General features: G+C 61.3%; 1 protein-coding gene and 1 long non-coding RNA gene across 2 annotated transcripts in view; one reads left to right on the top strand and one right to left on the bottom strand.

Annotated features, from left to right (window-relative positions):
• Positions 1-573: 573 nt before the first annotated feature.
• The window catches only part of GALNT9 (polypeptide N-acetylgalactosaminyltransferase 9), a 74339-nt gene continuing 49880 nt past the window's right edge, over positions 574-25032 (bottom strand). The window contains exons 6-11 of the mRNA XM_025861643.2: positions 24178-24295; positions 9619-9804; positions 6421-6558; positions 5428-5523; positions 3315-3482; positions 574-1515 (exon numbers count right to left, since the gene is read on the bottom strand). Coding sequence (XP_025717428.1) covers positions 1369-1515; positions 3315-3482; positions 5428-5523; positions 6421-6558; positions 9619-9804; positions 24178-24295 — 853 coding nt within the window. The 3' untranslated portion in view covers positions 574-1368. The remainder of the gene's footprint in view (positions 1516-3314; positions 3483-5427; positions 5524-6420; positions 6559-9618; positions 9805-24177; positions 24296-25032) is intronic.
• On the top strand, positions 14347-18017 carry LOC112815599 (uncharacterized). Its single transcript, XR_012377334.1, has 2 exons — positions 14347-14965; positions 15400-18017. It is a non-coding gene; the product is annotated as an uncharacterized lncRNA (long non-coding RNA).

The raw sequence follows: 25032 nt of genomic DNA, 5'->3' as shown, positions 1-25032 counted from the left end.
GAGATAAGTCCCACGTGCCCCCGGCATGAAGCCCTGTTGTCCAGAAAGCCTGCCAGCCGGCGCCACACAACTCAACGAGAATGGGAAGTCACAGATGGGGCCACGGTTCCTGCCCCTGGGAGACCCCTGAAGGGCATCGGGAACCCCCCCTGGGAGGACTGGGCGGTTGGGTTTGCAGGAGTTGGCATCTGTCTGGGTGAGCCAGGCCAGCCCTGGGGTCCTGTCACTGGAGAGCCCAGGCCTTCCACCCAGAGTTAGGGAGCAGCTAGGTGCATACAGGTGCAGCCAGAATGGGGGTGCTGGTCTATCAGGGAGGGGCCGGTGTTGGGGTGCACCTGGTGCTGGGTGTAGCCGGGCACTGAGTCTGATGGGGGATGGGAACAGGCAGGACTGGTTCCGGCTTCCCTCCCAGGGCCCTGCAATGTTCCCTGCAATCATTAAGCACCGTCCTGCCCAGAGACGGCCTCTTGGAGCCCCTGGGACAGCCCCGTGGGGCACGTGCGGCCTCTCAGCGCCTGCCCTGGAGCAACAAGGCTGCGCCGGACAATATAGGAACAGATAGGTGTGGCCGTGTGCCAATAAAACTTTATTTATAAAAACAGGCGCAGGGCCGTGGGTCATCGTTGGTTGACCCCTGCTTCAGAGCAATGAGAGAAGGCGCCTGGCCCCAGGCGAGATGCTAGAACAGGGGTCCCGACCCTGGACGACCCGGCAGCTGGGACTCCGGTGGATGAGCCGCACTCTGTCCCATTTGATCCGCCCTGTGCTGGATGGAAGCAGCACAGTCTTCTTGTCTCCCCTGCCTGGGGCGTCGTCGGGTCCACTATGGCCATGTCTCCTGTCTCCCCCTCTCCCCAGCCTCGGGGAGGGTGCTGCTCTGCGTTCTGGGTTTTGCCTTAGATGTGGCCAGAAGACGGAAGAGGCCCAGTTCTGCCTGGCGCGGACGGGAGCTCGGCCGCCCTCTGAGTTCATGGGGGTCATTCTGCGAGGAGGGGATGGACAGGGGGCTTCAGCACATGCAGACTTGGCCGTCCCGGCGGCCTGGACAGGAATACCGTAGAAAAGGCACGTGATTTGGAGGTGGAGCTGGCTTCAGGGTCTGTGCTCCTGGTGGGGTGGCCGGTCCCTGGCCTCTGCCTCCGGAGTGCACAGGGAGGCCCCTGCTATCTCAGGGACATGGCCTGTGGGCAGCCCAGGCGAGGTCCTGGCTGGGGGTGGCGCAGGGCGCAGCCAGGGCCCTTTGGGGTCCAGTGGCGCGGTAGGCAGGGAGGGGCCTGAGTCCTGGCACCCGGCCCAGCGGGTGAGCCCGACACCTTCCCCAGGTCCTCAGGGTCTGCGTCAGGGAAGGGGTGTGGGGTGGGCCTGGGGTCAGTGCCGCCCGTGCTTGATCCAGTTTCTGATGGTCCACTTCTGCCCCGAACACCTCTGCACCACCAGCCGCAGCCCGAAGTTGGCGTCTTTGGACATTTCCACCTCCAGGCACCTGCCGGTGTCCCGGCTCACGATGGGACCACTCTGTGGGGAGGGGGACCAGGTCAGCATGGACGCCCAGGGCTCCCGCCCTGACAGCAGCTCGCGGTGAGGCTGATGACAAGCCCCATGCAGGTCACTGCTCGGCCACCCGAGACTCAGGGACTGCCTGTCCCCTGCTGGCCTCTGGCCCCTCCTGTCCTCGGTCCTCAGGCATCTCCACCCTATCAGCCACGTCACCTGCCTGCCTTGCTCCTGGGGTCTGAGGAGTGACTAACACAATGGAGACAGTGCCCCTAAGATGAAGGGCTCCCCCGGGTGCCTCCCACCTCCTGTCATATCTGATTTGCCCATCAGTCACCCCTGCAGGCCCGCTGGTCCCCTAGACATCAAGGACCCTGGGCCAAGCCTGAGGACCCCAGGACTGTATACTGTATGTCCCCAATCTTCTCCAAACAGATCCTTCTTGCTGTACCGACCCCAACCCTGGCCTCCTGGGACCTCTGACCCTTACTGGCTGTGCCTGAAACCATGACCCCTCATTCCTGCAGCCTCTTCTGCAACGAGAAGCCATCCCCCCCAGACCCCAGTGCTGAGGGCAGGGTCACCTGACGGTGTTTACTTGTCATGGGTCTGCTCTTTGGGACCGATGGCAGAGAACGTGTGGGGATGAAGTTGGGGGACGGAGACAGGGATGTCTCCCGGAAGACGGGCCCGCTGCCCATGGCGGGGAGAGGGGATGCTGGAAGCAGCTCCCCGGGCCTCAGGGTCCCAAGAGCCTTGCAAAGGAGTACATGGGCAGAGAGTTCTGCAGAAGCAGGTCAGACCCACCGAGTCCTCTCCCCAGAACCCAGCAGTGCGACCTCAGGGTTTGTGCAGTCGTGACTGGATACGATGAGGTCACACTGGAGCAGGTGACTCTCGGTCCATGTTGGCGTCCCCACCAGGGGAGAGATTTGGAGACAGAGACGGGGACAGCAGGTGGCGGGAGGAGGAACAGGGCCTAGAGAGGCAGGAAGGACCCCCCAGAGCCCGCGGCAGGAGCACCGCCCTGCAGACAGCTGGTTTCAGACTTCCTGCTCCACGAGGACAATGAGAGCCTGCATGTCTGTGGTCATTTGCTGCAGGAGCCCTGGGAGACCGCGGGGTTTAGGACACAGGTGGGTCTTAGGGAGAGGGGTTAGGGGCTGCTCAGGGCTGGAGGGAGATGGGGTTCCAGGCAAGGTCACGAGAGGACGTGTCCTTGGCTAACCTGGGTAGACCCACAGGAAGCCACACCATGGAGGATGAGCTGGTGGGGAGGCAACCTGCAGACGCCCAGAGAAGGGTGTGCGGTATGCGGATGGATGCGGTGCGGAGGAGCCGAGGGAGGACAGAGGGCAGGAGGGGCTGTGGAGAGAGCCACCCGGAGGAGGGCCAGCTGGACCCTGCTCACGGGCCCAGAGCAAGCGGGGGCTGGGAGGCGCTGGAAGCCCCCTTCCCTGGGCGCTGGCTGCAGCCTGGGGATCCGCGTGCTGCCGTTCTCACCCAGGCTGCTCCCACCAGCACGGGGGCCGCCTGTGACTCCCCAGCCCGAGGGTTTGTCCTCGGGGCTGGAACTTCTAACCCAGCGTCCGTCCGAGCAGCCCCAGGGCCCGGGGCAGGGGCTGGTTTCGGCAGAGTTCGGCCAGCCGCCGCGGCGAGGCCGTCTGGGCGCTGGTCACCCCCGTCCCCTCCATCTACACCCCCTCCCCAGGAGGCCCGAGGGCGCGGAGTGTGGGGGCAGTCACAGTGCTGTGACCAGACCAGCGGGTCCCCCCCACGGGCTGGCCCGGGGACCCCGGGGGCCCAGCAGCCCTGCTGACCTGGGTGAAGTCCCACAGCCGCTGCGCGGGCCGGGCCACGTCTTCACACTTCTTCAGGGCGGGTGCGCGGGTCCTGCCCTCATCCACCAGACACTTGGAGTCGGGCAGGAAGGCGGTGGAGCCCAGGGGGCCCAGCTGCAGCAGCCCCTCTGTGCTGTACCTCACCAGCTGAGAGGGGGCCGTGCACGGGTGTCAGGGAACTGAGGGTGGGCCCCGCCCGGCCCCGCCAGCCCACGCACCAGAGCTTCCTAGGGAGGGCCAGGCCTGGGGGGAGGGGGGCGCACAGAGAGCCCACCTGGGGATGCCCTCCAGACCGCCCCACGCCCCTGGCCCCGCTCCTTCCCCCAAGAACCCCAGCGGGACCGCCTTACACTCCTTTGCACAACTCTGCCCCCATCCCAGCTCCCGGAGCCTGGCCTCTCGGCCCAGAGCAGCAGAATCTCACACACGCCCTTAGGGTGCCCCATCCGCCCTCGAACAACCACAAGGTGAACAGCTATTTCCACATGGAGAGCAACCCCAAGTTCACGCATGCCGTGATCCTACTTCACGTTGCTGCTCATGACCAGCCCTATGGAGTTCCTGCCATTCCCAGCTGTGTGGCTTTGGGCAAGTCACGCCACCTCTCTGTGCCCAGGATGCTCATCTGTAAGCAGGTGGTCCTGAGAGCACCTCCCTGGCGGTGAGGGTCCGGGGCACACGATACAGAAGTGCTTAAAAGTAGCACAGACTCCATAAAAAAGCAGGTGTCAGGGGTCACTGTACTCTCTCCTGTGCCCTGCCCCCCCTCCCCTCCTGTCCGAGCGCGCGCACACGCTGCCCGAATGCACCGGCAGCTCCCAGTGGAGAAGGCTGGGTTTTCCCACACAACCCTCCCACCCTGCTCGCTCCGGGACAGTGACCTGCACCCCCCGTGAAGGGTGAGGGTCTACAATCGCCCCTGGATCTCCCCGGGGAGCGTGGGAGCATCACGGACACGCCGCTGACCTCCGGGGCTGGGCGTACACGCTCGCGGTCCCTCTGGTTCTCCTGGGATGCCTGCCCTCAGAACTGGGCAGCCTGGGGAGAGGCCCCGTGGGGAGGGGGAGAGGCCCTCCTGAGCTGGTGGCCAGCACAAGCCCAGACGGCACACGTGTGAGCCACATCTAGAGAGGTCTTCCAGGCCACGTGGTTTGTGGCGTCTCTTCTCATGCTGCAGGACTGGGGGAAACCTCAGTCGCCTGGTCCCTCCCGTGGCTGCTCGCTGGGTATGTTCAGAGAACCCAGCAGGACGCGGCCCCTCACAGGGGGTGCCAGCCAGAGAATTGTCCACGGAGTGTGACAAGCCCAGGAGACTGAATTTCCTCCTGGAGGCCACTAAGACTCTGTCTCTCAATGGGAGGCCCAGCAGGGGTCTGGAGACAAGGCTTGCGGGAGGTGTGGGGGGGCAGCCACACCCTCTGCTCCAGCGTCACAGGCTTGGCCCTCACGCCCGCCACGCACCGCCGGGCAGGTCGTGTGGACTCGGCAGCTTCTCAGTGCCCAGGGCTGGCACGGGTCCCTGCGGGTTTCCACTGGATGGGCATCTGTGAGTGAGGCTCAGACCCAGAGAGTGCTTAGAGGGGAGCCGAGGGTAATTTGGGGAAAGCACTCTGTGGGGCTTAATTTAAATGACCCCAACACTCATTAAGAAGTGTTGCCTTTATCAGCAGGGGAGTCACTGGGACCAGAGTCCTACCCCGAGCTCTCTGAAAACACACCTGTCCCTGCACCATCTGGTTCCATGGGCCTGGGGTCTAGACATCGGTACAGACATTTTTAAAGCCCCCAACACTGAGGAGCAGCTCAGCCAGTAGGAACCAGTGCTAACCCTTCTTCTAGGTCACACTTCTAGGTTCTGTCCACATGGTGGCAGATGCTTTCCCACATGGTCCACTTTGGTCCACACGACAGCCCTGACAGGTACCATTATCGTGACACCTGATGGATGGGGACTGAGGCAAGCAACGTGATGTGAGCTGCCCAGGGCCTGTTTGGCACCAGAAGCCCTGCTCTTAGTCCACTGGGGGTGGGGGTCTCCCCGAGGGTCCCCACGCCAGCCCTGAGAGCCCGCTCGCAGCCTGCGCACCGCTACCTGGGAGGACATGCCGTGGCAAGGATAGAGGATCGCGCGGTCATCGTCCTCTGCTCCCTGGTCCAGGCAGTAGCCGCTGGCTTTGCTGTTTCTCACCTACAACCAGAAGCCGGAGGAGAAACCCCATTGTTGGGGGGTCCCTGAGGCCAGGGCAAGGCCAGCCCATCCCCACTCAGGGGCAGAGGGGCCTGCTGGGCGGCCGGCGCCTCGGGAAGGCGTCAGCTGCAGGAATGGCTAGGCCAGCCAGGTCTGTCCACCCCGGGCACCCCTTCGAGCCTTGCGGCGAGCGCTAGCCCAGGACCATGGGCACGCCTTCCTTCCACACGGGAACAGCTGGAGCGCCGAGGGGAGGGAGGCCGCCCCCGCCACCAGCACAGACCAGGGTGACAGTGGTCGTGCACGTGAGGGCTGGGCAGATATGCGAGTCTCCGTGCAGCTGATGTACCCGCCTGTGCGTGTTGTTTGCACTTACACGCATGCATGGCGGCTTCTGAACACGACTGCGTTTATGCGAGTGCGTTAGTGCGTCCGTCTCAGGGGTTGGGTGCACCTGCCCACCTGACAGTTGGTCCTGACGACGGTGTCTGTGCGTCTCCGTGTGCACAGGCAGGCACCTTTGGCTTGTGTGCATGAGTGAGGCTCTATCAGTTGCTCTCTGCGTGCACACGAGCAAAACTGTGCAAACGTAGACTTTCAAGTCTGTGTGCGCTTGTCCTTATGTGTACAACCCACGTACTCATATGGATCCTCGTGTGTGCGTGTGAATATATGTGCACGTTCGTGCGTGTATTTGTGCACACGTGTGTGCACGTGTCTCTGCATCTACTAGCGTGCGTTTCTGCATGCACGTACGCGGGTGAGTCTGTGCTCCTCGTCTACTCGGCGCCAGGCACGTGCGAACGTGCCCGCGCACGCTGCCGGCTGAGCCCGTGAGCGCGCACGTGGGGACGGGTGAGGGGGCGGGCTGGGGGGCCCTCCCGGCGGAGGCGGTACCTCTCCGTACGTGAGGGTGTCGTTGTAGGTCCTCATCTCCGGGTATACGTTCTCCAGGTACCACTTGAAGCTGCGGCATTTCAGCCGCTGGCGCAGGGCCAGCCGCTCGGACACGTCCCCGAAGTCCACCCCTGGGTTCTGCGAGCGGGGAAGCGAGGCCGGAAGGGAACTGGCGTTGCTGAGTCCCCACGACCCAGGTCTCTGCCCAAGGTGGGGGAGCCTCAGGACCCGGGCGCAGCCCCACCCCCCAGGGCGTGGCTAGGGGCGGCCTCCTCGGCTTCCTGTCCCCCCAGACCCTTGGAGGCCTGGGTAGCTGTTCCGGATGGGAAGGGCCTGCTTCTCCAGCCAGCCTGCTCTGCCCCAGGCTGGACGGATGGCCCCTGACTGTGGGCTGGCTGTCCATACCCTGCACACTCCAAACAAAAGACCTGCCCTTGGCCCCCCGCCCCTGGGAGGTGACCTCTAAGCCCTTGGAACATCCCGCCTGATTAGAGTGTTGTTTACCTGGGATCTGGGCTGGACAGTCTAGGCTGCAGAGTGATGTCTGGGGGGCTTGGGGCCGTGGTGGGGTATCTGCTTGACTTCTGCAGGGGCTAGAGACTAAGGTCAGCCCTGTGGGAGGCTGGCCATGTGTGCATGGATGAGCCCCCAGGAGAAACTGAGGCTTGGGTGGGTGTGCCTGGTCAGCAGTGTCACATGGCATCACCGTGAGAGGTGATGATCACGCTGCTCATTGGGCACAGTGACTCTTTTTGGGGTGCTGTCTTTGGAACTAGGTAGTGTCAATGGTTGTACGGCTCTGCGGGTTTGCTCAGCCCCGGGGACGGCACACTTTAGAAAGGCCGAAGAGGTAGACTTTCTATCATGTGTATTGACCACAAAACCCAAGCAGACCCCACGCATGTCCTGTGGGCTGGCGGGCAGTGAGCTGGGGCTGTCTGTCTGACTCCTGGGAGTCTGTATCCCTCACTGCAAGAACCCGTAACCCTGAGCACAACAGCTTTGCTGAGTTCTGGGTCCTTCTAGCAACACTGAACCTGAGGGTGGCCTTGGGGCCCCTGATGCTGCAGCGGGCACCAAGCTCTGTGGGTGTGAGCGGGTTTGAGCAAGTGCCTTCCCCTGGCCAGGGGGCCTGTGGCTCCACCATCGGCCGCGGAAGGTGTGCTGCCCTTGGGAGCCCCTCTCCCTCATCCGCGTGGTGGGCGTGGCCACAGAGAAGCTCCTCCCAGCCTTCACACGAGGATCAGGTGAGTCATGGGTGTGCAGGGCCCCTAGAGGTCCCTGAGAATGAGATGTGAGGGGGCATCTGCCAGGCTCTGGCTTGGACCTGGTGACCGCTCACAGACGCAGCCTGCAGGCCCATGAGGACAGTGCCCGGGTTCCCTTTCCAGTAGCAATGGGAACGTTTCTGGAATCTGTTCCCTTGGTGGACAATGAGGCTTTGTGAAAGACAGTGAGCCCTCCTTCTGTCTCTGATAAACGTGTGTGCGTGTGCTTCCATGGCATTCCTCATCAGCTGGAAACTGCTGTGTGAGGAGCCCGTGGGGAAGGAGGGGGGCTTGAGCGGCCCCTGCTCCCTCCTCAGAGGGGTCCTGTGAGCCAGCGGCCCAGCCTGGCACTCGGGCAGCACCCCCCAAATGCTGGGCATGCCCTGCCAGGGTTTAGGAGGTGCAGAGAGAAATGCACGTAACAGACATGAGTGCTGTTTCTGTAACTTCTGTATGTGTTTGAAGCTCTCTATGTTGACAGGTGAGCACGTGGACGGGGCACACACATGTGCACAGGGTCTGACAGAATATCGAGCGCTTACTGTGAGCTGACGTAAAAATCATTTCCAGGATGGCTGCAGCCGGGGCCTGGAGCCTCGCACCCCCTGTGGCGGGGGAAGCAGCATGTGAGTGAGGGCTGGTTCTGGAGCAGGTGCTGGGAGGGGGGGGAACCTGGCAGCCTCGACAGCGTCCCACGTAAGGGGCCGCCTCTCTCCGCCCTCATTATTGTTCTGGAGACCGGGGAGCGGGTCTTCTAAGTTCCCAAGAAAAGCCAGAATATGGGCTATTTAGGGGAAATTAGTTGATCACAAAGTAAACAAAAAACACAAACAGCAACCCCTAACTAGGCTGTGGTTTGGTCAAAAATGCATGGACTAAAACCAAAGACGCAGGGAGCACCCAGGTGTCCGTGGCGGGTGGAGGGGTAAACCAACTGCGGCCATCCACACCCTGGAACGTGAGCTGGCCACGGAAAGGAAGAAGTATTGATACCCCACTACAACGTGGACGGACCTTGAGAACATGATGCTCAGCGAAGGAGCCAGACACAATGGGGGAAACACTGCAGGATTCCGTTTATGGGAAGCGTCCAGAACAGGCTGGTGGTTGCTGAGGGCTGGGGGCAGGCGAACGGGAGTTAGCCGCTCATTGGGCACAGCGACTCTTTTTGGGGTGCTGTCTTTGGAACTAGGTAGTGTCAGTGGTTGTACGGCTCTGTGAGTTTGCTCAGCGCCGGGGACGGCACACTTTAGAAAGGCCGAAGAGGTAGACTTTCTATCATGTGTATCGACCACAAAACCCAAGCAGATCCCACGCATGTCCTGTGGGCTGGCAGGCAGTGAGCTGGGGCTGCCCCGCGCCCCAAACCGGCCGCGTGGTGGGCGCGCTGCTTTGCCAACACATTTCTGGGTGCGTTTCTAGGTGGGGGGGGGTCGGCACAATGCGCAGCGAGTGGGGAAGAGCTGACCCTCACTTCATCGACAGCGCCTTTGGTGGATGGGAAAACACACCAAAAAGCGGGGGGGCACCTAATTGGCTGGGCCCGCTTTCGGGGAGCCCTGTCCCAGACTAGCCCCACTCGGGACAGGGGCAGGTGCAGGGGTGGCCCCAGGCTGCCCGGGGGTGCACCTGCGCCCCTGGCCAGGCTGGCCTGGCCCTCCCCGCCTCGGCCCCGACCCCGCCCCACCCCAGCCCCGCCCTCTCCCCCTCCCCTGTCCCGGCGCCCCGCCCCCCGTCCTCACCCCGCCCCCTCCCGTCTCGACCCCGCCCTCCACCCCAGCCCTACCCTGCCCCACCCCAGGACCGCCCTCTCCCCCTCCCCCCCCTCGGCCCCCCCCCCCCCCCCCCCCCCGCCCCCCCCCCCCCCCCCCGTCCTCACCCCGCCCCCTCCCGTCTCGGCCCCGCCCCGCCCCTGCTGGCCCCCACTTACGGTCATGGGGATGTTCCAGGCCATGTACACATGGGACTTGAAGCTGTCCATCCACACCTCAGCTGCCCGCAGGGCGTTGCGCTTGGCATAGTAGTCGATGTCGTTGTTGTAGGGCTTCTTGGTGCGCTCGATGTGGGCCACGCGGGAGCAGGGGAGCACCTCCATGCTGCCGCCGCACTGCCACACCTGGGGGCACCGAGGCTGCTGGGTGGCCCGCGCCCCTGTCCACAGCTTCCAGAGGGCGCCGGCCTGGGGCTTGTTCCAGGGAAGACGGCCCCACAGGAGCCGTGGCCTCGGGCTACGTGGTGCCGCCCCTTTGGGTTTCTTACCAAATTTCATCCCCCACCCCACCCCAGAGCCTGGCCCCGGGGACTTACACACCAGCAGCTGCCCCCAGCGGGCACAGACCTGCGATCCAATTTGAAAAGAGCACGCCAGCCCCACCACACACCTTCATCCGGCACTTGCCTTACCACACAAACCCTGCTTCGAGCACCCCAAACACACGCTCTTGGGCTAAAGAGGCGTCTTAGAGCTGCGTCCTCGAAAACCCGAAGACCCTCGCCCACGATCCCCTCTGAGGCCTGCCCTGGTCTGTCTTGTCTCAGTGCACAGCCTGACCATCCTGACACCTTTCTGGGACTGCCATTCCTCACTACAGAGCCTCATCCTCCTTCGGAGATGACAGCAGATCTCTGCCTCCTCCCTCATCCGACTTCGCCTTCAGGAAGCAGAGGAGGGAGGGGGAATCTCACAGCTGAGGATCGGGGGCCCCTCCGGACACCACCCACAGCCGGAACAAGTCATGTCTGGGCAGGTCGGACGTCCCGCGTTGGGGGTGGGGGGAGAGGCTGTGGGTTCCTCGTGGTCTGGTCTCAATTCCCAGAACGCAGCGGCCACCGTCTCCCGCTGCGGGGCTCCCAGCCCGCCCTGGACCGCCAGTGTGCAGATGGTGCACAGAGCCCAGGGGCAGCTCCTTCACCATGATGGTGCAGACCCTGCCCCGGGATGAGGGGCGTGGGCTGAAGTTTGCTTCTCCGTGCTGAGCACTGAGTGGCCTACCCTGTGTCCTGCTTCCAGAGCCTGGCGCCGGGATGACGCCGGCGGGGGCTTCCGTGCAGCTAGCCCGGGGGGGGGGGTGTCGGGGGGAGACTTCCACCACTTCTGTTCACAAGACTCCGGCCGGACTGCCAGGAGGCTGGGAACGCAGGTGCACACGTGGTGAGCCAGGAATCTTCCAGAAGGCAAACACAGAGCGCAAGAGTGGGAGGCCTGCAGCCTTGCAGGGACAGCACCATGCTTCCCGCACACCTCCTGCAGCTGCCACCAGTGGGTCTCTGGAGGGGCCGCCACGCCTCAGCTGCTGTCCCTGCCCGCCGGCCCTGAGCTCCCAGGGCTCCCCGCTCTCACTGCCCCCTCTCCCTCTGCCCTCCCCACGCCCCCAGGGCCTGTGCACCTGCTCTTCCCTCTGGGGGAACACCCTGCCCTGATCTCTGCGCCAGGCAGCCCACAAGCCTTTGCTCACATGCCACCCCTTCGTGGAGCCCTCCTCACCCTCCCTTCTGAAGCTGCTGCCCCTTGGGCCTCCTCGCTGTGCTGGTCTGTCCATCCCACCAACGCGTGAGCTCCAGGACCACCGCCTGGCCCGCCGCACTCAGAACACAGCCCGCACACGCCGGTGCCCAGGAAACAGTTGTTCGATGAATGAATGAACTCCCTCTTAGGAATTTGTTAGCAGCTGCTAGCCCCGCGCTGCCCCACAGGACTTCCCACAGGACCTGGGCGGCCAATATGGTGGCCACCGTGCCCTTGAAATGTGGCTGGCGTGGCCTAGGAGCCGGTGTCTTTATTAGACGTTAATTAATTTGGAATTGATTTATGAAGCTGCGTGTGTCTAGTGTACCCACAGGACAGGATGGCTAGAAAGGTCGGATCTGGCTCAGTGGCTTCAAGCTTTAGTCACGTGAGGACAGCTCGTGGCTTCGTGGGGGAGTTCAGGACCCCTTCAGATCCCTGCCCCTTTCTGGGTTAAACTGGCCGCGGAGGGAGGGAAGGGTGCCGTGTGGCAGGGCAGCGCGTGGCCCCGAGCCAGGACAGAGTGCACAGGAAGTGAACAGGTGAGCCAGCCCCGGGGGTTCTGGGCATCAGCGCATGGGTAACTTCTGTGTGGGGCAGGAATGAGGCACGTGGAGGTGATGGTGCCACAGCTCCAGAGCCTGGCTCAAGTCGCATCACAGACCCCATGTTCCCGCCCCCCCGCGGCTACAGGTGGCCGTGCCAGACCGTTCTGCCCAGTGAGATGAAAGCAGACGTCTCAGTGTGGGGCTTTCAGGAAAGCTACGATTATGGACACGAGGTCCGGAGGGGTGGCAGCCGTCTTGTGGCCATGAGGCAACACAAGGTCTGTACCCTAAGGACCGCCGATGGAAAGTTAGGGCCTACCAGCCGCACGCTTTGTGAGAGGCCTGGATCCCCATCTGGTCCAGCCTCCCTTAGTGGGTTTTCCATAACGGAGTTCTGAACAGAGGAAGCTAGACTAGGAAGTGGTGCTGGGACCTGCAGTGGCGGTTAACTGCGTTCTTGTTACCAAGGCACCGAGCGGTCACGAGACGGGCCCAAGGTCACACCGTGGCTTCATGGGGGGAGGGGCAGGGAGCCAGAACTATTGTGGGACCCCCCAAAGCTGCCTCTTCACCCAGAGTGGGGGAGCAGAGTCACAGGGCCTGAATGTGGCTGTCACACCCAGAATGTGCATCTCCACCACTAATCATCTCAATCAGCTTGGTTAATTGGCACCCAAACAGAAACAGCAAACATGAAGGGGAGGACCAGGTGTCAGTCTGCGGGCAGCTGCTGAGGGAGGAAGCTCAGGGGCAGGGGACACCCTGGGCCCCCCCAGAGCAGAGCTCCTCAGACGTCGGAGCCAGGGTCTGAAGGTGGGTTCCAGAGCTGTCCTCTGCCCTTGCAGGCGAGACCTACTGCTTAAAAACCCGGGAACTGTGACGGGTCAGTCCAGGTGCCAGGGAGCGGCTTCTCCAGGTCAGACCGCGCTTGCGGCCTCCGCAGGGCAGGGTGAGCCCGCAGGGCTGGGACCGAGTGCCGCAGGGGCCTGGCTGGCGCATCGGGGCACACACAACACCCGAAGAGGGTGCCCTGCCTCTCGCTTGCTTCTCCGTTCTCTCTGCACCCCTGCACGACCAAAATGGCACTTTGGTGGAGTGCCCGCTGTTCAAAGGCCAGCGCTTCCTGCGCCGGTGCAGGAGAGGGAGAATGGGCACCACGGCGTGGCTCCGCCCTCGTAGGCAGGGCGCCTGGAGGATGTGCCCTCCATCATCCTTACAGAGCCGCTTTCTGGACTCTGACTTCATTTAATGTGTAGCTCGGCCGCCCCGCAGCCAAGAGCGGGGCACCCGCCCTGAGCTGACCCGAGAAGGGGCACCTCGGCCAAGTGCACAGAGCGGGGCCTCCGGAGAGCTGTCAGAGAGGCTGGGACAGGAGCCCCCAAACGTTGCTGGTCATCAGAATCTTTGGGAGGAATTTAGAATCCTGTGGTCCAGGCCTCACCCCCGATCGACTACATCACGCACACCCACACTCACACAGGCACACCCACCCCTCCCGCCCTGGAGAGTGGACACTCGGGAGCCCAGGGCCCAGCGCAGCGGCCTCCTGGAACAGAGGCAACCCCATGTATCAGCACGGGGAAGCCCGAGTTAGGAGGCCGGGGCCTCCTCAGAGACCCGTGACTCAAGGCCTTCCGAGCTGGCCCCGTGCAGCATCACTGTGGTCTCAGCAGGGGATGGAGGGGTAGGGGTCCGGACGCCCACTCCCCTGACTCACAGTTGACCCCGTAGGCCTCACCACCTCTCTGGGAAGACCCGGTTGGAAACATTGGTTGCAGGCAACCAGCTCTGGCCAAACTGAGCTCCTGAGCGTTCTGTGGGAGGGGGGTCCACGGGAGGACTGGTCGGTGTCGAAGCTGGAGAGGGGCAGAGCGTGTGCTACAGGTCCTGGGTACTCAGAGCAGCCTGGGCCTGCAAGCGGTGCGGACGGTCAGGGCCCCGGCGCTCCTCCGTCAGATTCTGCATTGTGACCTTGCAGAGAGCGGTGGGGAGGGGACACTGCATGGGCCAAGCTCCCATTCACTTCCCAGCCCCCCTCGGCTTGGGCCACAAAACCAGGCCAGCCCAGCAGCCCTGGAAATGCAGGGACAAGCTGGGCTGTGGGTCCAGGCCGGGGACACCTGTCCTAAGGATTATTCAGGAGGGAAGGCTGCCCCAGTGGGGGGTGGGGAGAAGAGGGGGTGGATTCTGGAGTGCTCAGCTGCACGCACATGGCCGTGACGCCACGACAGGCTCGTTCAGAGGGGCCGGTCCTGGGTTCCTGCGTTGCATGGACAGGGCAGGCGGGGTGGGGGGACCATGCTATGTCTGTAGTTCCACTGCCTGCAGAGAGTCAGGGCTCAGGAGGGAAAATGGGACCTGGGCCTGGACACTAACCACGTCTTTTAATATCTGTATCTGATGCTTTGACATCTGGGGCCTCGCTGACCCTGGAGGGGCGGCCCCTCCCGGGGCTAGCAACCCACCCAAGGGGCTCCTTCTGTGTGCAAACCACCCAGCCCCCTCCACCCCTGCCTCCGACCCTGAGCAACCCTGCTGGCTTCCCAAATGTCCTGCATGGCCTGGCGTGCCCCTCCTCTGGGCCCCTGGATGCCCCACGTGGCCTGGTGTGCCCCTCCTCTGGGCCCCAGGGAACGAGCTTGGTGGTGGCCGAGCCCTGACCTGCGGGCCCACCACACCTGAATAACAGCAGGGCTGATAGCTGCCTGGGGACCCAACCCGACCTGCAGGGCCTTGGGCCCCATTCCCTTTGTGGCCACTTCACAGAGGCGCCCCTACTATTATCCTATAGCTGTGGTGGAGGGAGCTCCTGGCCTGGGCAAAATCAGAGTGAGCTCTTTGAGGGTGAGGAAGTCGACAGCCAGGAGCTGTCCACTGGTGTGAACGAGCTCGTCTTGTCTGCATCCTCCTTATGCGCTCTGGTCCAGCCCACAGAAATCGCACTTGGGAGGAAATGCTGCACAAAGGCCTGGGATTTGCAGGCCGAGGGGGCGTGGGCCTGGTGCCTTCCCAGCCACTGTGGCAGAACAGAAGAAGTTAGGGTTCACCCGCGGCCTGCCCAGAATCCTCCCCTCTTTCTCCCAGGATTTGCAGGTGACACAGCAGGGGCTTTCTGGGACAAAAATAATCCCTTGCTCGGGGATGCATCGTGGTGTGCGCAGATGCCTTCAGCGTCCAAACTCAGGCTGGGTGGAGTGCGTCTCCATGTGCCCTGACGAGTTCAGGTAGGAAAGACTTTCTGAGCATGGCCCTCAGCTCCTGGTGACACTGTTTCATCAGTAGCTGCCTTGACTGAGAGTGTGCCATAAGCCCTCCGAAGGACATGTCCTTCCCCACTTCCTTCCCCCATCCATTCGTTCACCCATCCATTTACCATCCTCCCATCGGCCCACCTATCCATCCATCCATCCGTCCATCCGTCCACCTGTCCGTCCGTCCACCCACCCATCCATCTGCATAGTCCAAACAACCAGCCTGACTATCCAGGCACGGTGCAGAGCTGTACTATGAAGATGAGGCTGTCAAGTGGAGAGGTGAGTAAGCTCAGCCTCCTGGCCCAAGCCTCCAGACCAAAGCTGCCAGGGACCAGGCATCCAGCCCCACAGGCATCTCACCTGGTGCAAATCCATCAGGTGCCAAGCCACCATCTTCCTTTTAGCAGTGCGAAATTTCCCCCTCCAACAAACAACCACAGCTTCATATTCACTCAGGAGAAAACTGTGTGTATGACTTTTACAGACTTTGCATCTGAACCTAATTTAAAAGATTTACAATCTGCTTGATGCCCCTCCAGCCTGGGCCCGGAGCAGCCACGGGCTGATGTCTCCCCCTTGTCACCCGGACCCCTTGCTCTGCAGGAGCAATCCAGCTCCAGGGGCAGAATGGACTGGGTTTAGTTTTGGAAAGGCAAGTCCCATCTCCCGGAGCCCAGCTGGGCTCAATTCATACATTTTTGACAAGAAAACGTCTCTCTGGGACGCTCTGTGTACACACACATATGCGTGCTCTGTTCCCGGTGCCAGACCCCAGAAACTTCCGAGCTGGGCTTTCATTCCAAGCTCCTGCCATTTGTTTCCCTTAACGTGTTGAACACCCTAAACAAACAGAAAGAAAGAAATGGTTTCCTTGCTTCTAAACGAGTGGATCTCAAAGTGTGATCCCTGGACCAGCAGCAGCCTCACCTGGAGCACTCTGGTCGGCTGCTTTGAGACCTGGTGAATCAGAAAGTCTGGGTGGGCTCAGGCCGGCGGTCTGTAGTTTGACAAGGCCTCCTGGGGATTCTGATGTCTGCGGAGCGTGGGGGCAGCTGTGCTAATTGCGTCTCTCCCCTTCATCCACCCTCGGAGCACCGTGGGCGTTGGGCACGATCCTCTTGGGACACTACTTGAGGGTGGGGCTGCATGTTCTTGCACAGTCTGTCCTCAAGCAGGGGTGAGGCTGTGCCTCCTGGGTCATGCCCCCCCACCCCGGTCCAAGCCCCCTGTTAGCTGGATGAAGTGACAAAGAAGGTATCCAGTCAATACCAGGGATGCGGAGATCTTCCCTGTCTCCCCCGAACACACAGAAACGGTAAGCACATTATCTAAAAGTTAAAAGCGTGTGTGGTTCCCCGCCACTCGGAAGGAGCGGGGGTGCGCTGGTGTGCGTGGGGATGGAGCTCCGGGGTGCAGGCACCTGAGCCTCACGGACGGCTGGGGACTGAGTGCAGGGCCCCTGCATGAGGCCTGGGGCTGGGCTGGCCGCCCCGACCGCGAACAGGGTGCAGCCAGACACAGTGGGACAGGAGGAAGCAGAGATGCACGGCACCTGGAACCAGGCGACTCGTGTGACAGCCGGGGGGTCTCAGGGTGAAAGCTAAGCCACTCAGTTTCGAGCCAGGGTCTGGGGGGCCGGCACGTGGTAATCTAAGGCTTCCAGCCAAGGACGGGTAAGCGTGAAGACAGGATGCCCGTACAGATGTACTGAAGACATGAGGAAAACCCAACCCCAGACGCGTCAGCCACCAACCCAAGACGGGGTTTGGGAAGGAGAGGGAAAGGCAGAGAGGGACGTGCGCAGACCGTGAGGCCGCCCAGCGAGGAGGGAAGGAGCGAGAACCGCTCACAAGAAAGGGGAGAGGGTGAATCAAAGCACGAAGGTCTAAGAGCAGCCACAGATGAAAAATACAAACAGAACATGCCGTAAATATGAAACATGCGCTCATTGGAACTAAGAACCAAAGCTAAAGAAGGCTCGGGCAGCCTCTGGACACGGCTGAGGAGAGCCCCCATTCCCTGGGACGTGGGGCTGAGAAGATCAGCCAGAGCGCGGGGCTGAACGGGGCCAGGACGGGGCGCGGGAGGCCTGGGCGCGGGGACGTCCCACCAGCTCTGCGGCTGGATGCCCAGGCCATGAGGCCACGGGCCAAGAACCCGGCGTTCTCTGCATTTGTGGAAAGACATCAGCCTCGGTCGACACCGTCTACCAGGATCTGAGGAGAAGACAGGAGGAAGGCACCGATGCGAGGGGTTGGGGGCCCAGACGGTCCCCCCCCGCGGCCACTGCTGGTGGCGTGCTGACCCCGGCAAGTGACATACAGACGGAGCAGGAGTTGCTTGAATGTTTCCAAAGTCCACGTGAAAAGGGGAAACACAAGACAGCAGCTAAGAAAACCCTACGGTAACGACAGGGAAGGACGCGCTCGCCGACACCACCCGTCCTATGACACGGGAGCGAGGGGACAGCTGTGTGCGCCCCCGTGGCACTCGGGTCGTGAGCAGGTGGCAACTCCCATAAGCGGGGAAGGATGGGGTATTTGATGAGTGGAGTGAGAAGCCTGGGCCTGCTATTTTGGAACAACAGAAGGAAAGGTCACAACCTTCCCTGGATAAAACATCTGTCCCGCGCGGACTCAAGCCTTTACTGTGGAAAAGGGACTGCAGGTGTCAGAAGGAGCTACGGTCGAGCAGCTGCTCAGACGGGCCTCGCTGAGCGTGACGGCAAAGGCGCTGAGGACCGGGGACACGCGAGCGGACACGGGAAGCCTCTGTGACAGGCCAGCAGCTTAAGTGACAAACAGGATGGCACCTGCATCACACCCCACGGGGCCGGTGTCCCTAAAATCCACCGGAAAACAAGGAACGCCATCAGAAAAAACTGGCAAAGGAAGAAACATACAGTTAACACACGTATGAAAAACGTCCATGCTCATTAGCAGGTGAAAAAACGTAAACTAAGCCAACAGTCCTTTGTGTCTGCCACATTTGCAAAAAAAGTAAAAACATTTATTTAATTAGATCTGTGTGCTATTTAGGCTTGGAAGACTGTCTCCCTCATGCACCACTGGTGAGAATGCACACACAGAGACAGACACACAGACACGCAGACACACACACGGACACACACTCACAGAGACAGACAGACACACGGACACACAGACGGACACACGGACACACAGACACATGGACACACAGACACACGGACACAGAAACAGACACACGCAGACAGACACACAGACACATGGACACACAGACGGACACACGGACACACAGACATACAAACACACACAGACACAGACACACGCAGACAGACACACAGACACATGGACACACAGAGGGATACACAGACACACAGATGGACATATGGACACAGACACACACAGAGACAGACACACAGACACACGGACACACAGACATACAAACACACACAGACACAGACACATGCAGACAGGCACACAGAAACATGGACACACAGACGGACACACAGACATACAAACACACACAGACACAGACACATGCAGACAGGCACACAGACACATGGACACACACACACAGACACACACACAGACACACGGAGAGACACACGGACAGACACACTGGGCAGCGGGGGACCGGAGGGGAATTTGGCAAGAGCTCTCAAGCGCCATGAAAACGCGCATTCCATCTGGCAGCGATCCGGTCTCCAGACGTCCATCCTGGGGAAGCGGCTGAGCCGTGAAGCAGACGCGGACACAGGGCCCTGACTTCTGTGCGGCAGGAAGTAGCAGAGCCTGTGGACGGTCTGGAGCGAGCGTGTGAAGCCCAGGCACCCAGGCGGTGTGAGCCCAGCGCTGTCCCCAGCCTGCAGCCACAATGACACCGGCAAGACACAGGACAAAGGCCGTGCGCAGGGCCACAGCCCTCGGGGAACGTCTGCCTCCACGGCTCATGGCGAGGCACACGGCTCATGGCGAGGCACGCGGACACATCCTGCGGGTGCACGCGCATCCGCGGACAGCGCTCCCCCGTGTGCAAAACGTCTCTGAGAGGACGCGCATGTGGGCACCAACAGAGAATTACTGTGACTTTCATTCCATTCTGCTTTGCTTATCTCAGTGTTTTTCTAATAAAAGTCAGTTTTCTGAAGGAAAGAGAAACGGTATTCAGAAATGCCTGCGCAAACACTGCTGGGCACTTAGTGCGTGTCTGTCGTGTTTCAGGCACTGGGAGCTTCCACCTCACCAAATCCCCGCCAGCCCTGGCGTGCAGTCCTACCATGTCTCCCCACGACTGATGGAGAAACTGAGGCTCAGACAGAGACCCAGCTGGCCAGCCAGCAGAGGGGTCTTCTGAAGGGCTTTTCCACAAAGATGTTCAAGTGGAAGGAGGCGCTGCCCCGCCTGGAGGCCTGACCCCTTTCTCGGGGGACCTGGCGGGCAGGTGAGTGGACCACGCCCTGTGGGCTGCAGGGAGCGGGGATGCACCCTCACCGTGTCAGGCAGGCCCACCACTTGCAACTAGAACAAGCCCTTCCTGAAAGCAGCTAGAGCAGGACTTCACTGTCAGCTCCCCGTGCTCCCCAGTGCCTGCTGCTCACAGAGGAGGGTCTAGGACCGGCCCGGGGCACACCCTGCACCCCTCTGACGTCCAGCAGCAGTGTGGGGCACGGGGTGGCATGGAGTATGGAGCAGCGTGGGCACACCTCCCCTGTGCCCTCCAGGAGTGACTGCACCACTCCTCTGCTCTGGTGAGAGACAGGAGTGCATAGAACTCCCCTTTGGGGCGATGAGGAAAAACCTGTCACCCAGCCCCCAGATGTTTGACACCAATGCACCCCCTCAAAGGACCGGGTCTGAAGGCGCCATGACTGCCCCCAGCGCCATGAGGGTTTTCCTGTAACACCACGGAGAAGCAGTGAGGCTGAAAGTCTGTAACACCACAGAGAAGCAAACGATGTCTGGCTTGCGTTCTGCAGATGGCTCTGCCAGCTGAGACACATGCCGCTTGGTTTTGTCTTGACCTTTATTAACCTAATGGAGGCGATGGATTCATTTCCCCCTAATGGCCCCTCGGACTCTCTCATTAGGGGAGGAACCATTGGCATTTCCACAATCACAGAAGTGGAACATGGCCCCAGGACCACAGATTTACTCCTCTAAGGGGGCCGTGCTACGTGGCCACCTGTGCTAAGAACGGATCAGAAACAGCATGGCTGCAAGGCTTGTCTGTGTGGGAAGGCGGGAGAAAGACCACGGGACCGCTCATGGTCTCTGCCATGGGGGCCACACACCTGCCAGGCACACTCTGCCTCAGGGCCTTTGCACATGCCGCCCCTCGGCTGGGCATGCCTTTCCCTGCGGCCGCACGGCTTCACACCTGCTCCAATGTGGTGTTCCTGCCCTGACTCTCCCATCTAAAATGACAACCCCCATCCCTTCCCTGCCCGTGGTGTTCTACAGGAGTCACAGACAGCGTGCCACACACCGGATGCATTTACCCGAGGTGAGCAGACACCCTGCTGAATCCCCAGCACCTAGGATGGCGTGGGAGACACCAGTAAGAAATTCAACAAACGGATAGCTCGCTCTCCCTGGACGTGTTCCCTGCCCCTCCCCCCCAGGCTCGGGTGTCTAGCAGGTCACAGAGAGGCCCTCTCCCTATCAGATGGTTCCTGTATTCATTCTACAAATGCACGCAACACTGACTTACGGGGTTGCCCACGGCAGCGGATGAGGCGGTGCGGCCCGGGCCTTCACAGGCTTAGTCCTATGCCAGCAGGGTGGGGAGGGCGAGGCGCCAGCGAGGGGCCCTGGACAGAGCTGCAGGTGGGAGGAACCCGCCGGGGGGGGGGGGGGGCGGGGGGGGGGGGGGGGGAGCAGGGGGGGGAGGGGGGGGCGGAAGGGGGGGCCGGGCCACGGCCCACGGAGGTGGGGGGGGCATTGGGCGGGGCTGCGGGTCCCGGGAGGGAGCTTGGGCTTCGTTCTCAGGGGCAGGGGAGCCCTGGGGCCCTCTGGGCTTCTGCACGCAGTGGGTAAGGGGGACAGGGCGAGGCCGGGTGGGAGGAGGGGCCGCCACAGACCGCCCCCAGCCATCAGCATCTCCACGGAACAGTGGCAGGTGTCTGCTCTGGGGACAGATGGAGCGCGCCTGGGCACCCCGCCCTCACCCCTCTGCGCCCGTCTCCGGCCCCCGGCGGGAGGGTTTGTGGGGAGACTTGCGGACGGGGCTGTGGCCCCAGGCGGCTGATGGGCGTAGGTGAGCTGCCCCCAGCGTCCCTGCTGCAGAGGCACCAGGGCCGGCGTGACTCCGGCCCCCGCAGCGGGCCTGCCGGCACCGCACTGGAAGTGGCCGCGTCGCTGGTCCTCCCGGCTGGCTCACCAGGGTCCGTGTTAGCCCCGACCTCTCTTTCCCGTCCCCGCCCCGCATTTTCCCTTCTCCCTCTGTATATATAATCTACGTCACCTTGTGGGGATGTTCCTGTTTCCTGGCGAGCTACCTTGAACCCAGCAGCAACAGAAGTAGAAAGGAATACATACGAACACACACGTCTACGTGGTTTATATGCGTAAAGAATACGTAACACACGTGAAGCGATGCCGTGTGAGCGGGTCCACCGAGAGCGTCTACACCATATTCACATCTGTATCCACACCACGTCGCCTCCCTCCACAAACCGGCCCCGAGCCCCCACCGCCCGCAGCGTCGGCCCCAGAGCCCTCCCCTCACCAGGCAGGACCCTGCGCAGCCCTGTGCCCAGACCCCACTGTGCAAAGTGGAGACAGAGGTGGGACGTTCAGGTCCCACCCATGGCCGCAGCGCCGGGGGGCTGAGCATAGCCAGGCACTGGGGTCTCCTTTTGCTGATGCCCCTCTTCAAACACCCCAGAGGGCTCCTGTCTATGCTAACGCCCACCTCCAATGCCTCGTCGGCCACCCAGCTGAGACCTGACCCCATCCTTCCTCCACCATCTGAGCACCGAAACCATCAGTGGCTGCTGGCTGTCCATGGGGACGCCTCACCTGTGGGGCTGGGGGAGCTCTGCCACCTTCTGTCTGCCACCCCCCGTGACCTCGCCTTTACCAGGCATCAACCCCACTTCTGGACTCCACAGGGCAGGACGCCCCCTCCCTGTGGTCACTTGCCACATGTGGCCTCTGCTGGGTGCCCCCTTCCCAGCGGGGCATCCCCGTGCCACGGCCCCCCAACACACAGCGCTCCGCCTGTCCTCCAGGAGAGCCCCCCTCATGGGACTCTGCTCCTTTCCCTTTCTCTGACCTGCCAGATTCTCAGGGATGGTGCCTCCGCCCTCCGGCCAAGCTCTGCCCAGCTAGGTCGGGCTCCCAGGGGAGTCGCTGTCCCTGCAGGACTGGTTCCTGGCATTGAGGACCCCTGGTCTTGGGAGAACCACGTTGCACCACTGTGGGGGGCTCGGCCTCTCCTCCTGCTTCCTCTGGGGATGGGGTTGTCCGCCTCCCCGGCCCCCGTGCGTCCTCACGCCTGATCCCTCTGCCCTGTTTCTCCCTCCCTGTCCTGTCCCCCAAGACAGCTTCTGCCCAACCCTGCGGGCCCCCCTGAAGCCACAGCACAGCCCCTGCCTGGCCTCCTCCCACCACAGGCTGACATTCCCTGCCTGTTCCACTGGGCTGGCCTGACCCCGCTCTGTCCGCCGGGGAGGACCCTGGAGGTGCCTCTGCTCCGAGCCCAGGGGGTCGTCAGGGCCACGCGCAGACCCTCCTGCCCTCGGCCCAGCCGGGCTTGCTTTGGAAGGAGACGGGAGCAGAGAGTTTTCAGGGCCTCCCACTGCCCCTGCATGGACGTCCTCTGCTGTCCTCACTGGGCTCCCACTCCCCCCCCACCCAGCCCAAGCGTCAGGGGATAGCAGCCCGGCTCCCCGGCCCCCGCGGGGTCTGCAGCGTGGGCGGACGGCTCCTAGGACCCCTGTGTGCGCACAGACCCGCAGCGGCCTCCCTGGGGGACAGAGGGGGCTCAGGCCCGGAGCACGGCACACACACAGCTTGCCCGTCACAGGAGGATCGGGAACCATTAGTGAAGGATTCGTATTTAATGATCAACACAGTCGAGAAAAGTCAGCATCCTCAAGAATCTGCCAGAATAACCTCCTGATTCCATTTTCAACATGTATGACTGAAGGTTGACTCTAAATTTTCTATTTAAAATTAGACCGTGTCAGAGAATTAAATAGAATTGCCAGCAACTCTGAAATCCTTCAGAGAACCTGAGGTTTGGTAGAAGCTCAATGTATCGGATGCACTAGAACCTTCTAAGCACTTGGGGGGGTGGATTTCTGCTGTGATATCAGACATTCAAAGTGCTTAAGCAGGAGAGTAAACACATTATATTTGTAAGTGTCATTTTAAAAGGTTCAAGGGAATTTAATTAACTCAAGGCAGAAATGGAATTGATTGTTGTTTAATGGCATTTAATCTGTTCAACCCGAGTTAATCAAACATTAATCAGAGAAGAAGGGAAGGTGAATGTTCTTACTGGATTAGATTTATAACAATAATAATCGGAGCCCCTAGGTTTAACTTAAAAGCTTGAAGCAAATAGGTTTAGAAATGTGTAACTTCAACAAACTGTGTGGCAACTTTTCAAGACCAGCCTTAAATAATCTCTGTGAAGAAAGGCTCCAGAGCAAAAGCAAGCAAACTCCCCCAGAACCCCACCCCAACCAGAGTGCAGCTGGGCTGCGCCACCGAGCCTACTGAGCCCCAGCCAGGCACCCCGGCTCCGCTCCTGGGCGTTTGTGGGGTGCGCGGGGCTGGTTCCCAGAGTGGGCAGCCTGGGCCAGCAGCATCTGCAGCCTCTGAGAATGTGCTGGAAACACAGATGCCTGGGCCCTGCCCCCCCACTGAGTGTAAGTCTCTGGGGTGGAGGCCAGCGGTCTGCGTTTTAAGGAAACCCCTACAGGATGGAGGTGCAGCCCAAGTCTAAGAACCCAGGCCTGGGCACCTGCCCCTGCCCGCTTATGGCCATCCCGCTGCCTGGAGTCACAGAGTTGCAGACCCGAGAGCGAGTGGGGTTTGCAATGGAACAGACATGCAGCACCGTGTCCCATGCGGCATGGTTTCTCGCACTGACTCCTGGTTCCCACTGGCCAGGAACCAGCAGCGCACGGGCCTGCCCGCCCCACCTCCGTTCTCCGGACAGGTCTGGTGGCCCTGTGCAACACCACTTACCCTCATGCCCAGCTCGATGTTCTCGCCGCCGTACACCTCCATGCCTGGGTCCAGCAGCCCAATGTCCCCAAAGTACTCCCGGTCCACCACGAATGAGCAGCCGATCATGGCGGGGGTCCTGGCGGGGAGCAGAGACAGTGCATGAGCGGATCACAGGTGCATAACCCCGAGCCCCGACCTGCTGTGGGTGCACAGCACAGACCAGGCGGTGGCTGGGAGAGCCCAGAACTCGGGACAGCTGCTTCTCACCTCCAGGACACAGGTGGGCTCCCCTTGGGGTCGTGCTTGTATCCTTCAGAACCTGGGATAGCACCCAGCACAAGCCAAGTCCAAATGCTAACGGAAGAACATCAGCAGACGACAAAAACCAGCACTCAACTCAGGCGAGTTAGTGTAGGGGATTTTAAAGACATCAGTTTACTTAGTTGTTTGGTTGTCCTGACCATCATTTCCCAAGCTTGAGTCACTTGCCTTCCTCCTTCAGCATTTTGTCCTGTCTGTAGGCCAGGACTCAGGGCTGCACTGGGCCGTGGCATAGGTTGTGCACTGCTCAACTCTATGGACCTTCACTGACATCAAACTCTTTCTGAATGACACACCTTGAAGTTGTAGAGTGCGCAACCTGTGCAGCTATAGACCACAGACTGCCATCTGTTCTATTATTTCTATAATTATCTGCACCCACACATTTAAAAACCATCAGTAAATCTTACCTCGTCTGCAGAAATTGTATCTGTGAAATCAGGCATCTGTGTGCTAGTTATATTTTTTCTAGTATGCATTACAGATCTACCAGTGTTGTGAGTCCCTGGGAAGCAGTCTCATGGAGCACCAAGAGTAAATCGGGGCACAATG

The sequence above is a fragment of the Callorhinus ursinus genome, unplaced genomic scaffold (genome assembly GCF_003265705.2).
Source record: "Callorhinus ursinus isolate GAN/ISIS: 27379988/994484 unplaced genomic scaffold, GSC_fseal_2.0 scaffold150, whole genome shotgun sequence".
Classification (NCBI taxonomy): domain Eukaryota; kingdom Metazoa; phylum Chordata; class Mammalia; order Carnivora; family Otariidae; genus Callorhinus; species Callorhinus ursinus.
This window is presented reverse-complemented; position numbering and strand designations above follow the sequence as displayed.